This window comes from Bombina bombina, chromosome 8, assembly GCF_027579735.1.
Source record: "Bombina bombina isolate aBomBom1 chromosome 8, aBomBom1.pri, whole genome shotgun sequence".
Taxonomy (NCBI): domain Eukaryota; kingdom Metazoa; phylum Chordata; class Amphibia; order Anura; family Bombinatoridae; genus Bombina; species Bombina bombina.
Genome location: NC_069506.1, coordinates 322347937 through 322363913, shown reverse-complemented (window position 1 = coordinate 322363913; position 15977 = coordinate 322347937). Strand labels below are relative to the sequence as shown.

The window sequence follows — 15977 nt, the reverse complement described above, 5'->3', positions numbered from 1 at the left end:
AGCATCAAAACGACAACAGACCACGCCCATGTCTTCTTTTTGTCATTCATTTTAGGGACAAAGTTGTATGACTGTGAAAAAAGATGCAAACATGATTCAGCATGAAACGGCAAGAAAGCAGTTCATAACAATACTCTCACTAGATCTTCAATTTAAAGGGATTCTTCAAGGATTTCTAAATTTCAGATCAGCTGACAAAGTACAAATACTGTTTAGTTAGCCATAACTAAACAAAAAATAATTTGGATAGTTTACATATTCATTACACTTACACACACTTTGCTTTGTCAGATTTCTCGCACTCACTGCTCATTAGATTTGACCAATCTGAATAAAAAGCTTTTATCCAATCACAAGCAGACACACACACATATATATATATATAAATATATACATATACACACACCCATATTGAAACGCACACATACATGCATATATACATATATATATACGCACACATAAACACACACACAAACACACATGCACATATACACACACACGTACACATATACACACACATACATACATATAATATATATATATACACACACACACACATGCACACACACATAAACACACACACACACATACATACATCCATATATAAACACGCATATACACGCAACACACACACGTACATATTTACACATACACACACACAACAACATTACCACACACACACACATATACACACATACATATATCACACACACATATACATATACAGACATACATATATCCAGTGCTCTGGAATTTGGCGGCGCTATACAAATAAATTCTAATAATAATACATACACATGCACACTTACACATATACATGCATACACATATACACACACATACACCCTCACATGCACACGCAAACATAATCATACATACACACACATGCACACATATACACACACATGCACACATATACACACACATACACACACATGCACACATATACACCCTCACATGCACACACATACACACACATGCACACATATACACACATATACACCCTCACATGCACATATACACACACATATACACACACACATGCACACATATACACCCTCAGATGCACACATATATACACACACATACACCCTCACATGCACACACATGCACACATATACACCCTCACATGCACACATACACACACATATACACACACATGCACACATATACACCCTCACATGCACACATATATACACACACATACACCCTCACATGCACACACATGCACACATATACACCCTCACATGCACACACACAATTGATATCAGATAATACATAATGTTGCAGGTTACATTATTGGGTGTATGCTTGGGTATTAGCAAAGCTTGTCAAGCAACATTGTCATTTTAAGCCTGAAGCAAATCCCACTGCAGATTTCCATTGATGTTTTATTCACAGAATTCTGCTAATAGCAAATGGGATTTAAACATAAATTAATTAGATGTTTTATATTCATTACTTATTGTAAAATAACCCCAGAACAACACCCCTTGTTTTCTATAATGTGCAATATTCTTAAATAACTAGGTAAAATTCATTATTTGAAAATGTACATTATTATTTTTTAACAAATTATTCTGTAGAGTTTTGCATTTTTATGTTTCTGTCTGCAAATCATTGTTTTTTTAAGAACTAGATTGATCAGTTATTTTTTACAAATAGTTATTTCAGTGTTTTACATCAACTCAGTAGTATGATGAATATCAGCATGCACATCCGATACACAGCCAACAGCCTTATCAAGCGCAGAAGTGCGCTACGTTTATCTGAACAGCGCAATCAAACATTGTTATTAAAGAAAAACCCTGCAACGCGCAGAGCCAGGAAGGAGGATTTTGCAGCTGAGAACAGAAGACATTAAATATAGAGAAATATGTTTACAAGATGAGAGTCTCATTGTAGTAATTAATTGTGCACATACTGCACAAATATAGGTGGGACAATTCATGTCTTATCTCCCTTTAATTTCATATTAGACTTTTAAGTCCTATTAAAGTTTGAACCCAAGGATTACAGAGGGGTAACAGGGATGGTAGTTAAAACTAGACCTTCTATATTCCTAAAGGGAAATATATACTTGTGATATATGTATACAGATCACTTTCTTTCATGTAATTGGCAAGAGTCCATGAGCTAGTGACGTATGGGATATACAATCCTAGCAGGAGGGGCAAAGTTTCCCAAACCTCAAAATGCCTATAAATACACCCCTCACCACACCCACAATTCAGTTTTACAAACTTTGCCTCCTATGGAGGTGGTGAAGTAAGTTTGTGCTAGATTCTACGTTGATATGCGCTTCACAGCAGGTTGAAGCCCGATTCCTCTCAGAGTACAGTGAATGTCAGAGGGATGTGAAGGGAGTATCACCTATTGAATACAATGGTCATCCTAACGGGGATCTATTTCATAGGTTCTCTGTTATCGGTCGTAGAGATTCATCTCCTACCTCCCTTTTCAGATCGACAATATACTCTTATATACCATTACCTCTACTGATTCTCGTTTCAGTACTGGTTTGGCTATCTGCTATATGTGGATGAGTGTCTTTGGTAAGTATGTTTCATTTATTTAAGACACTCTCAGCTATGGTTTGGCACTTTGTGTATAAAGTTCTAAATATATGTTTATACTTATATTTGCCATGATTCAGGTTTATCAGTATATTTCCTTTTTGCAGACTGTCAGTTTACTTGAGGTTTTCAAATTGATTCTTTTTTCTAAATTGCGGGCTGTTTTAGGCTCGCGTGAGCGCAAAATGCTATAATTTATTGCGTCATTCTTGGCGCGAGACTTTTATGGCGCGAGAATTACGTTTGTTTACATACATACTGATTTATCTATCTCTGATGAGGATCTTTCTGGTTCAGAGGATCCTGCCTCAGATATTGACACTGACAAATGTTCGTATTTATTTAAAATAGAGTATATTCGTTCTTTATTGAAGGAAGTGTTGATTGCATTAGATATAGAGGAGTCTAGTCCTCTTGATACTAAAACTAGAAAAATTCGGTTTATAAACCTCATGTTGTTATTCCAGAGGTTTTTCCAGTTCCTGATGCTTTTTCAGATATGATTTCAAAGGAATGGAATAGACTGGGTACTTATTTTACTCCTTCTTCAGGGTTTAAAAAATTGTATCCTTTGTCTACTGATAGATTGGAGTTTTGGGAAAAGATCCCCAAAGTTGATGGGGCCATCTCTACTCTTGCTAAGCGTACTACTATCCCTATGATAGTACTTCTTTTAAAGATCCTTTAGATAGGAAACTTGAATCCTATCTAAGGAAGGCTTATTTATGTTCAGGTCATGTTCTTAGGCCTGCTATTTCTTTGGCTGATGTTGCAGCTGCTTCAACTTTTTGGTTGGAAACTTTAGCGCAACAAGTATCAGACCATAATATGTATAGCATTGTTAAGTTAATTCAACATGCTAATAATTTTGTTTGTGATGTCATTTTTGATATATGTCTTTAGCTATTTTAGCTAGAAGAGCTTTATGGCTTAAATCTTGGAATGCTGATATAACTTCTAAATCGACATTGCTATCTCTTTCTTTCCAAGGTAATAAATTATTTGGTTCTCAGTTGGATTCTATAATTTCAACTGTTACTGGGGGGAAGGTTTTTTTTTTTTACCTCAGGATAAAAAATCTAAGGGCAAATTTAAAGCTTCTAACCGTTTTTGTTCCTTTCGACAGAATAAGGAACAGAAACCTAGTCCTTCCCCTAAGGAATCTGTTTCCAATTGGAAGCCTTCCTCAGTCTGGAATAAATCCAAGCCATTTAAGATATCTAAACCAGCCCCCAAGTCCGCATGAAGGTGCGGCCCTCATTCCAGCTCAGCTGTAGGGGGCAGACTAAAATTTTTCAAGGCTGTTTGGATAAATACAGTCTAAAATCATTGGATTCAGAACATTGTCTCTCAAGGGTACAGAATAGGTTTCAGAGTAAGACCGCCTGTGAGAAGTTTCTTTCTCTCACGCATTCCAGTGAACCCAGAGAAAGCACAGGCTTTTCTGAAGTGTGTTTCAGACCTGGAGTCTTCTGGGGTAATCGTGCTGGTTCCTTTTCAGGAACAGGGTCTGGGGTTTTATTCAAATCTTTTCATTGTCCCAAAGAAAGAAGATTCATTCAGACCAGTTCTGGATCTAAAAATCTTGAATCGTTATGTAAGAATACCAACATTCAAAATGGTGACTATAAGGACTATTCTGCCTTTTGTTCAGCAAGGGCATTATATGTCCACAATAGACTTACAGGATGAATATCTTCAAATTCCGATTCATCCAGATCACTATGAGTTCCTGAGATTCTCTTTTCTAGACAAGCATTACCAATTTGTTGCTCTTCCTTTTGGCCTAGCAACAGCTCCAAGGATCTTTTCAAAGGTTCTCTGTGCCCTTCTCTCTGTAATCAGAGAGCGGGGTATTGCAGTGTTTCCTTATTTGGACGATATCTTGGTACTTGCTCAGTCTTTACATTCTGCAGAATCTCACACAAATCAACTAGTGTTGTTTCTTCAAAGACATGGTTGGAGGATTAATTTACCAAAAAGTTATTTGATTCCTCAGACAAAGGTAACCTTTTTAGGTTTCCAGATAGATTCAGTATCCATGACTTTGTCTCTAACAGACAAGAGACGTTTGAAGTTGGTTGCAGCCTGTCGGAACCTTCAGTCTCAGTCATTCCCTTCAGTAGCTATGTGCATGGAGGTTTTAGGTCTCATGACTGCAGCATCGGACGCGATCCCCTTTGCTCGTTTTCACATGAGACCTCTTCTGCTTTGTATGCTGAACCAATGGTGCAGGGATTATACAAGGATATCACAATTAATATTCTTAAATCCCAATGTTCAACTATCTCTGACTTGGTGGTTAGATCACCATCGTATAGTTCAAGGGGCCTCTTTTGTTCGTCCAACCTGGACCGTGATCACAACAGATGCAAGTCTTTCAGGTTGGGGAGCTGTCTGGGGATCTCTGACAGCACAAGGGGTTTGGAAATCTCAAGAGGCGAGATTACCAATCAATATTTTGGAACTCCGTGTGATTTTCAGGGCTCTTCAGATTTGGCCTCTCTTGAAGAGAGAACCGTTCATTTGTTTTCAGACAGACAATATCACAACTGTGGCATATGTCAATCATCAGGGTGGGACTCACAGTCCCCAAGCTATAACAGAAGTATCTCGGATACTTGCCTGGGCAGAATCCAGCTCCTGTCTACTTTCTGCGGTTCATATCCCAGGTATAGACAATTGGGAAGCGGATTATCTCAGTCGTCAGACTTTACATCCGGGAGAGTGGTCTCTTCACCCAGATGTGTTTTTTCGAATTGTTCAGATGTGGGGGCTTCCAGAGATAGATCTGATGGCATCTCATCTAAACAAGAAACTTCACAGGTACCTGTCCAGGTCCCGGGATCCTCAGGTGGAGGCAGTGGATGCATTGACACTTCCTTGGAGTTATCAACCTGCCTATATTTTTCCGCCTCTAGTTCTCCTTCCAAGAGTGATTTCCAAAATCATCATGGAGCAATCGTTTGTACTGCTGGTGGCTCCAGCATGGCCACACAGGTTTTGGTATGTGGATCTTGTTCGGATGTCCAGTTGCCAGCCTTGGCCACTTCCGTTAAGACCAGACCTTCTATCTCAAGGTCCGTTTTTCCATCAGGATCTCAAATCATTAAATTTGAAGGTATGGAAATTGAACGCTTAGTGCTTAGTCATAGAGGTTTCTCTGACTCAGTAATTAAAACTATGTTGCAGGCTCGTAAATCTGTTTCTAGAAAGATTTATTATCGAGTTTGGAAGACCTACATTTCATGGTGCTCTTCTCATAAATTCACTTGGCATTCTTTTAGAATTCCTAGAAATTTACAGTTTCTTCAGGATGGTTTGGATAAGGGTTTGTCTGCAAGTTCTTTGAAAGGACAAATTTCTGCTCTTTCTGTTTTATTCCACAAAAAAATTGCTAAACTTCCTGATATTCATTGTTTTGTACAGGCGTTGGTCCGTATCAAGCCTGTCATTAAATCAATTTCTCCTCCCTGGAGTCTTAATTTGGTTTTAAAGGCTTTACAGGCTCCTCCGTTTGAGCCTATGCATTCTTTGGACATTTAATTGTTTTCTTGGAAAGTGTTGTTTATTTTGGCCATCTCTTCTGCTAGAAGAGTTTCTGAATTATCTGCTCTTTCTTGTGAGTCTCCTTTTCTGATTTTTCATCAGGATAAGGCAGTTTTGCAGACTTCATTTAAATTCCTACCTAAAGTTGTGAATTCCAACAATATTATTAGAGAAATTGTTGTCCCTTCCTTGTGTCCTAATCCTAAGAATTCTTTGGAAAGATCCTTATATTCTTTGGATGTGGTGAGAGCTTTAAAATATTATGTTGAAGCTACTAAAGATTTCAGGAAGACTTCCAGTCTATTTGTTATCTTTTCTGGTTCTAGGAAAGGTCAGAAGGCTTCTGCTGTTTCCTTGGCTTCATGGTAAAAGCTTTTGATTCATCACGCTTATTTAGAGTTGGGTAAATCCCTGCATCAGAGGATTACGGCTCATTCTACTAGGTCTGTTTCCACTTCCTGGGCTTTTAAGAATAAGCTTCAGTTTATCAGATTTGCAAAGCAGCGACTTGGTCTTCTTTGCATACATTTACTAAATTCTACCATTTTGATGTTTTTTCTTCTTCAGAAGCAGTTTTTGGTAGAAAAGTTCTTCAGACAGCTGTTTCAGTTTGATTCTTCTGCTTATAATTTCATTTTTTTTTCTTTTTTCTTTATAAGATTAAAACTTATGATTTGGGTTGGGGATTAATTTTTTTCAGCGGAATTGGCTGTCTTTATTTTTATCCCTCCCTCTCTAGTGACTCTTGAGAGGAGTTCCACATCTTGGGTATTTGCTATCCCATACGTCACTAGCTCATGGACTCTTGCCAATTACATGAAAGAAAACATAATTTATGTAAGAATTTACCTGATAATTTCATTTCTTTCATATTGGCAAGAGTCCATGAGGCCCACCCTTTTTATGGTGGTTATGATTTTGTTGTATAAAGCACAATTATTCCAATTCCTTTGTTGATGCTTTTTTACTCCTTTCTTTATCACCCCACTTCTTGGCTATTCGTTAAACTGAATTATGGGTGTGGTGAGGGGTGTATTTATAGGCATTTTGAGGTTTGGGAAACTTTGCCCCTCCTGGTAGGATTGTATATCCCATACGTCACTAGCTCATGGACTCTTGCCAATATGAAAGAAATGAATTTATCAGGTAAGTTCTTACATAAATTGTGTTTTCTCTTGGTTTCTGAGTTGAAATCTTGCTCTATTTTCATGAGACCATTATGAGGTAAATCCAGGAGTTTACACGTGTCTTGAGAAGAAGTAATTACAATAATGTTTGTAACAATGTCATTGATATGGTGCTTAATGCACAAAACACATGCACTATCCTTTGCCTACCTCAGTATGCCCTCATGTTAATGGACCAAGTTTAAACAAAGTGAAAGAATAACATAAGATAACAAAAGTAAATTGGAAAGTTTTTCAAAATTGTACGCCCTGAATCTCAAAAGTTTAAATCTAAATCACTTTAAAGGAACAGGAAACCCCAATTTTTTTCCTTCATGATTCGTATAGAGGGGCCGAATGATCAAGTACTGAATGGAGCTTGATGCCCCTGTTTCCGCAAGAGCCTTCAGGCTAGCCGGAAACAGCAGTTATGAAGCAGTTATGAAGCAGCGGTCCATAAGTTGTCCGCAGTAGTCAGCTACATCGTATCATGTCCACTCGCACTTTCATAAATCGGTCCCAGAGCATACAACTTTAAACAACTTTCTAATTTATTTCTATTATCAAATTTTCTTCATTCTCTTTGTGTGTTTTGTTGAAATGCAGGAACGTACACATGTCGGGCAGCAGTTTTGTAAGGGCACTAGAGGACAGCACAATTTCCTGCCACACACACCTACCTAGGTATCCCTTCAACAAAGAATATGGGAACAAAGCAAATTTTATAATAAAAGTAAACTGGAAACTTTTTAATATTGAACTGCACCCTCTCCTTATTAAAATGATTTAAACTTAATGGGAGAGATTAGCAAAGTCTCTATATTTTATAATAAAATCAGATCAACTCTCTTACAGAAAAAAGGTTAAATTCATAAAACATTCTTCTTAATTTAGTGTTAAAGGGACAGTCTACACCAGAATTTCTATTGTTTTAAAAGATAGATAATACCTTTATTACCCATTCCCCAGTTTTGTATAACCAACATAGTTATATTAATACACTTTTTACCTCTGTGAGAACCTTCTATCTAAGCCTCTGCAAACTGCAGACTTGCATTTTAGCCAATCAGTGCTGGCTACTAGGTACTGTAACTCCACATGCATTAGCACAGTGTTATCTATAGGTCACACATGAACTAATGCCCTCTAGTGGTGAAAAACTGTCAAAATGCATTCAGATAATAGGTGGCCTTCAAGGGCTAAGAAATTAGCATATGAACCTACCTAGGTTAAGCTTTCAAATAAGAATACCAATAGAACAAAGCAAAATTGGTGATAAAAGTAAATTGGAAAGTTGTTTAAAATGACATGCACTATCTGAATCATGAAAATTTATTTTGGACTAGACTGTCCCTTTAATACAGAAATAACAATCCAGCTATTTATAATATTTTTGAAACTATTCAAAGCATCACAAGTTATATTACCCTTTAAATGCCAACTGTAGGTGAAGGTAGGAAAAAGATAAAGCAAATATGCCTTTTAAATTATGTTTATTACACTTTTCTTAACGCAGTTCCCTATATTATATAGTACAGTCACAGCATATTAAGTATTTGTTTCATTGTTTTTCTTATTTCATTAAATATTATAACGTTATTTTATTTGTTCTATTGTAAAGTTAATTTGAATTCTTCCCCTCAAGCACAAACTGTAAAGCTTATGGCTACTAAGTTGTAACATTTTGATGAGCAGATACATTTCAATGTGCAGTTGTAGACAATTACATTATTAATAGAAGTGTATTCACAAAAGAGAAAGATTTCTCCCTCTAGTGAAAGGACATTTCTATAAACCTTATCTCTAGAGACCTCTCCATGCTTACAAAAAGCAAATAGCAAATGGTTTTCAGACTAGTGAGAATTGGCTGATGATATACACATTCACTACAACCTGCAATATATCACAACAGATAATGTAGTACCTGCTTTATTGCTTCTTTATTGATTAAAAGGAGTTTAACAATATATTTATATATCCCAGAGTAACATTTTACATAGCACTTACAATTAATCATATAACTATAAACGCAAATATTGCAATTTTTAACTGAAACGCAATTGTAAGATCTTACCTTTAGCTGCATATGTGATGCCTGTGTTATTGCAAAGATAACGTCCTATGGCTTCAGCACATGAGCTTTTATAACCTGCTAGTTACGGAACCTGACTTCCTTGGGAGTAACCTGGGACAAATTCTGGGGTGGAGTGTGGGAACACCCTTAAGAAAGCAAGTAATAATATATCTTTGTTCATGGTACCTTTTGGAGAATTGGAAAAATTAGTAGTATATATACATGGGAGATTTTTTTTAGACCTGGAGCAGACAATTAGCCACTTGAATGTACAATAGATGCCAGGGTTTTAGTATCTATATTACTAATCCCATGTTGTACAATATATTTTATAGAAACATAGGTTTTGTGGCAGATAGGAACAAGAAGACCCCTCAAGATAGATTATATTTCCTACTGAATTCTAAGCTTCATTCATTTTTATGGCAGCCTCTACGATATTTAAAGGGCCACTAAACCAAAAATCTTTCTTTCATGATTCATATAGAGAATAGAAATGTAAACAAAATTACAATTTACTTCCATAATTATTTTGGTTCATTTTTAAAATATCCTTATTTGAAGAAAAAGCAATGTACATGGTGAGCCAATCACATTATGCTTCTATGTGGAGCAACCAATCATCAGCTAGTGAGCATATCTAAATATGCTTTTCATCAAAGAATATCAAGAGAATAAAACAAATTAGATAATATAAGTAAATTAGAAATATGTTTAACATTGCATTATCTTTCTAAATCATAAAAGAACAAATGTGGGTGGCATGTCCCTTTAAGGTATTGTTCTGTTCCCTTACTGCATTAGTCCTTACTACCTCTAGTAAACTGCTTCTGTAAAAAAAAAAACATACAAACAAACTGCTGCTAAAACGCTGCCCTTTAACTTGACTTTGGTGGTGTTTTTTGTTACAGATGCTTTAGCCTTAATAAATTATTTATTAAATGTCCCAACCTTGGATATCTTTTTATAATCTAGAAATGAACATACAAAAATCTGGACAGAAAAAGATCATGATATATATATATATATATATATATATATATATATATATATATATATATATATATATATATATATATATATATATACATCATGAATGCATTTCACTTTCAAATACACTTGTATTAGCAAACCTGTATCCAGTAAAATGTATGACTGCTTCTACTGTGCAAGCAGCATATGTGAATATGCCCCAGAGAGCCACTATTGCATCTGTAGTGATTTAATTTGGTTTTCACTTCCCATTAAATAGACAGATGTTTGATTATATAAAGAAGGCAGAAAAGCAGAAGCCGTGCTTATTTTTTTTATACCATCTTTATAAGTTCAAAGAGTTTTCTCCTGGGAACAGGAAACATTATTATTATTATTATTATTATTACTTATAAAGCGTGAACAGGTTCAGCAGAGCTATACAAAGTAAAATACGCTTTTGGGGTAGATTACAATACATACACTAAGTACAACAGGGTAGGTTACATTTGAGGATACATCACAATCACTGCAGTACTTAAATTGACAAACATAAGCAATAGGATACATACAATACATACACTAAGTACAATAGAGTAGGTTACATTTGAGGATACATCACAATCACTGCAGTACTTAAATTGACAAACATAAGCAATAGGATACATACAATACATACACTAAGTACAATAGGGTAGGTTACATTTGAGGATACATTACAATCACTGCAACATAAACAATAGGATAAAAATGCCCTGCCATTGAGCGCAATCATTAATAGGAGCACTTAAATTCTGAGTGGCCTAGAGGTAAAGAGTCGATTGAGCTTACAATCTAAAGGAGAGGGAGTGACACAGAGAGAAATAAAGTTTGTGTTAGAAAGAAGGAATCTGTAAATGGGAGAATGTGTGTGTGCTAATAGCAAAAGATGCAATGCTCAGGATTATATTACATTGACATAGGAAGGAGTAGAACAATATAGAGAGGAGAAGGAAAACATAAAGATGGCTGAATGTACAAATGTTAATCCTTTAGACCACTGATTTTCAAACCAATCCTCAGACCTCCCCAACAGGTCAGATTTTCAGGATTACCTTGTATGAGAGCAGGAAAAATAACCATGGTTACTAATCAGCTGATTATTACACCTGTGCTCTAGTTCAAATATCCCCTAAATCTGGACTGTTAGGGAGGTCTGGGGACAGGTTTGAAAACCAGTGATATAAACTTAGTGGCTGTGAATGCCAGGTAGGTGGTATCAGTGTGTCTAAAGTTTGCTTCTGAGAGACCAGGACATAACATGGGGTGAAATAGGTAGCACCAGCAAATCCATGACAATACTGGAAATTGCAGGATGAGTGAACGTGCTGTTTTTTAAGGGAAATTAAGCTCAGTTTGACTCCCCACAAAGCCCTAGTTTACAACTGGAGTGTAGCTGATAATACAGAGCACAATATCCTGCACTCTGTCCCGCAACATAATACGATCTGGTATCACAAGTGGGTGGTAAAAAAGGTTAAACAGAGAATCTCAACAAGGCCGATATTTTTGGCACACTCTATACTTTTAATGGAGAGAACAGTTAGCACTATTATTGCTCATATTACAAAAAAATTTTATAAAAAATTTTACGCTTTTGGACACCTGAAATAAACTATTATCCGTTAATAATTTGCATAACAAAACATATGAAAATAATGATGATAATTATTACATATAAAAAGTTTTCTAATGAAAAAGGTTTTAAAATGGATTTACAGGGATATGGTATATGACAAGGTTCGGGACTGGGAAAGTCTCAATATCTGTATGTATGTATGTATATATATGTATATGTATGTGTATATATATATATATATATATATATATATATATATATATATATATATATGTAAGTGTATGTACCATATGTGTATATATATATATATATATATATATATATATATATATATATATATATATATATATATGTAAGTGTATGTACCATATGTGTGTAGATATATATATATATATATATATATATATAATCGAGAAAAATACGGAGGGGACGCAAATGCTAACTGAGCTAAGGCCTATAACAAATAGGCGTAAGAACTGTATACTATAGTACACAGTGGTGCAGACCCTTTGGGGATATATGTCAGGAGAGTATAAGAAAGAAAGTACCAGGATTGAAATCCTGGTGTATAAAGACAGGGATTTCAGCACTCTTTTAATAAAGCTCACAAATTTAGTTACAAATATAAATATTAAGTTTTTTTGTTCGTGATAAAGCAGTTCTCCACACTGGGGGAGCACAGCCCAGCATCAAATACTTAACAACAAGATAAATAGTGAAAAGTATACATTTATAAACCAAGTAATAGAAAAATATATATAACTGTAAAACCTGACCGGTCAGGGATACACACCAATAAGGCAATGAAAATACTAATTGGAAGGATGTATATGTATGTCACAGTAATTGTCAAAGTATTTATATAGCCTGCTACACCCTACTGCGCACAGAACCTCTTGTTGGTGCAATTGAGGTATATCCCGGGCAGAATAAAGATTGGGATCTAAGAGACTATGTACAAACACTGTGAATTAAATATGAATGGGAGATCATATGTGTTAGGTGTCCCCTTCAGGGGGTAAGTGTCAGTGCAGGCCAAAGCCTGGGGCCTAGTGTACCACCTGAGGCATATGTAGATTACCTGATAAGGGCCCCTTAGAATGACTCAGACCACGCAGCATTATGATCGAAAGCCAATTCTGTTTATTGCACAGTGCAAGCCTTTCTTATAGTGACATACAGGGTTAAGGGGATGACACGTTAGGACCGCGTCATCTTACACAGTTATACAGAGCAATTTACAAGGAAAAACTGGAACATGAGTTTCTCATAACAATATTTACAGAGTCATAACAAACTACCATCTGCAGAGACAACCGAGTGTCTAAAGCCTCTTGTTTACATTATCTTATTCTATCTTACTTCTAGGCATTAGGCCAGGGTACATTGGCAAGGCCAAATAGCTAAAGAAACTCATAACATGCATATAATTCTCACTGCATAATACCCCAGTATAATAAAGTCTATTCATTACAAAATGGCTGCGAGGAACAAGATGGCTGCGAAGAACAAGATGGCTGCCATCAGGTTCATATTACCCCTAACATACCATCCTTTTATTCTAACAGAATAACATAAAAATAGACAGGCATAGAAAATTAGTAAAGCCTTATATTATGGTAACAGAACTCTATAAGAATACTAAAGAGAAAAATATTTGCATGTCGTGATATACTTTTATAGGCTAATTGTCACTGCATATAGGTACAGTCCCTCCAATACCTTCCATCTATCCTCCAGCCCTCCCAAAACTACCGGTCTACCAGTACAGAAACCCAACCAGCCCCCCATCTACCCCCAAACAACGCTGCATCTTCTATCTCTCCACCTGCATTGCTAGCACCCCCCAATATGTCCAACAGTTCCTTTTCCACAGTAAAGCATGACATAGCAACAGCACAACTGTCTCTAGGTGGCCTCTGAATACTTTAAGAACAGTCTTTGTCCATTTGAGAGCGCTGCACCTTGACACTTTGCTATAATACAGTTCTCCAACAGTTCATTTGCAGTAGGGGTGCTTATCCACGGTTCTTCCGCAGGGAGATACTGGAAATCTGATGGTTTGTTCATGGGGTAGACAAGGCAACCAGTGGATACCCATGGCAAACAGACACTCGAGTCACAGGGAGTCTAGGAAGCAAACAGAAACAGTACAGGATGAGTACACACCGCAATACAATCACAATTATGTCCAAATAAAACGTCACTTTCATCCTATGTCATTAAAAATCAAACAAAACATTGTTGATATATAATACAACCTAAATACATTGACATTTCTCAGAGAATAATTTACAACTTCTCTATATCACTTTGAACTTCTAAAAAATAAAAGAATCTTGTGTTGCTTTATTCTGGATGGCTGCTATCTATAATGCTTATAATTCTCCAACCTAAATTCTCTCACACTCCTATATGAGGAAAGCATACAAACAGAACATCATTTAAAACTACAAGCTCTTTTAAAGGTAAACACATCTTTATGGTAAGAATTACTCTCTTTGACAAACATCAGGAATGACCAAATTCACTTTGCAGATACCATACTAATTAATAAAAGGGAAAAATACATTTGCTTTCATAAACTATAATTATGCTATTCCCTGAAACATTTCTCTGTATATTTACTATAAACTTCTAGCTTAGACGTGTCCTCCTTATGTTCTAAAGGGTGAAGGGTCTAAAATATTATGCTATGTTGCAGCATTTTCCTTAAACCTATTTTCTATACTCAGTGGGCCATTCAATAGAGTACAATACTGCGAAGTTCACAGTTACACTTATCTAAAGGGTTACTTTGTTACGCACATAAACTACCATGTGCACTAATACCAATGAAGCATATGATTTCTTAGACCAAATATGATCAATAAAAATAAAACAAATACAAGAAAATACAAAACAAGCAATATAAGGAATAGGGTTAAAACAATACTCCCCTAATTTAATTGGTTGATCCTGTAACAGCATAACAGGACTTCCATATCGAGCGGTAAGGCACAGTCCAGAGAAGGATAGTCTTTATGTCCTGAAGACACACATCAGAGAAAACAGTCATGGATTACCCAGAGTCCAGTTCTGGGGCTGGTACCAGCATGCAAAGCAAAGAATGGATCCAAAGATAGTTCAGTAACTTTTTTTACTGCAGTATGATGGTTAAAACAAGCTTGACAAAAGGTCTTTCATCTTTATCTTTTCTTTCTTTAAAGGTTTACTTGCTTTCAATCTTTAATCTTTTGAAGAGTGCACTTATGGAATTTTGCCTGTACAGATTTTACCTAAATATGGAAACTCAAAAATAATTCAGTTAGTGTGTTTCAATCTCTGAAGACAGCATACTCTCATCCTGCAAATACAAATATAGTGTTAAGAACCACATAGAAAAATAAAACATTTTAGGCATCTGAAATTAACACAATAACATTGTACGAGGAGATTCAAAACGTTGTAGGTTCACCTCCTAAAAATAATCTCCTCCATTACATAAAGATATTCATCAATACTCATCAATACTTCCCCCATGTTTGCGTGAAACATCTCATGTGACACGCAAACACAAGATAACAAGAAACTAAACGATAACTCATGCACTCCACTCATGCAGAGACAATTCTCAATAGCAAGCAAAATGAAATACACTTCACAATTCAATATGCTGTCCACAAAAGAGAAAAACATAACAAACAATGAAAACCAATCGTTCTTGTCTTACACAAAACGAAACATTAGCTGCTGACACAAATTTCAAACAACCACAATTAACTTAGAATGCAACACATATTCTGACATTTGCTGAAATGCAACACACTCAGAACATGACAAACAATTAAAAACATCCACTATGTACAAAACTTTAATATCACACAAAGAAAGCAATCACAGCAGATGCCCAAGAAACTTAAGTTGCAGATTGCACAAATAAAATTGCGCTTATTTGGGAAAGATCAGATAACCACAGTAGCCACTGTTAAAGGGACATTCTAGGATAAATGAAAATTCATTATTCAGATAGGACTTTTAAT

At 35.9% G+C, this 15977-nt stretch overlaps 1 protein-coding gene across 1 annotated transcript in view; it reads right to left on the bottom strand.

Annotated features, from left to right (window-relative positions):
* LOC128639027 (pulmonary surfactant-associated protein C-like) overlaps window positions 1-15977 on the bottom strand; it is a 54075-nt gene that overhangs the window by 32920 nt on the left and 5178 nt on the right. The window contains exons 2-3 of the mRNA XM_053691167.1: window positions 1789-1844; window positions 1-71 (exon numbers count right to left, since the gene is read on the bottom strand). The exon at window positions 1-71 is cut by the window's left edge and continues 67 nt beyond it. Coding sequence (XP_053547142.1) covers window positions 1-71; window positions 1789-1844 — 127 coding nt within the window. The remainder of the gene's footprint in view (window positions 72-1788; window positions 1845-15977) is intronic.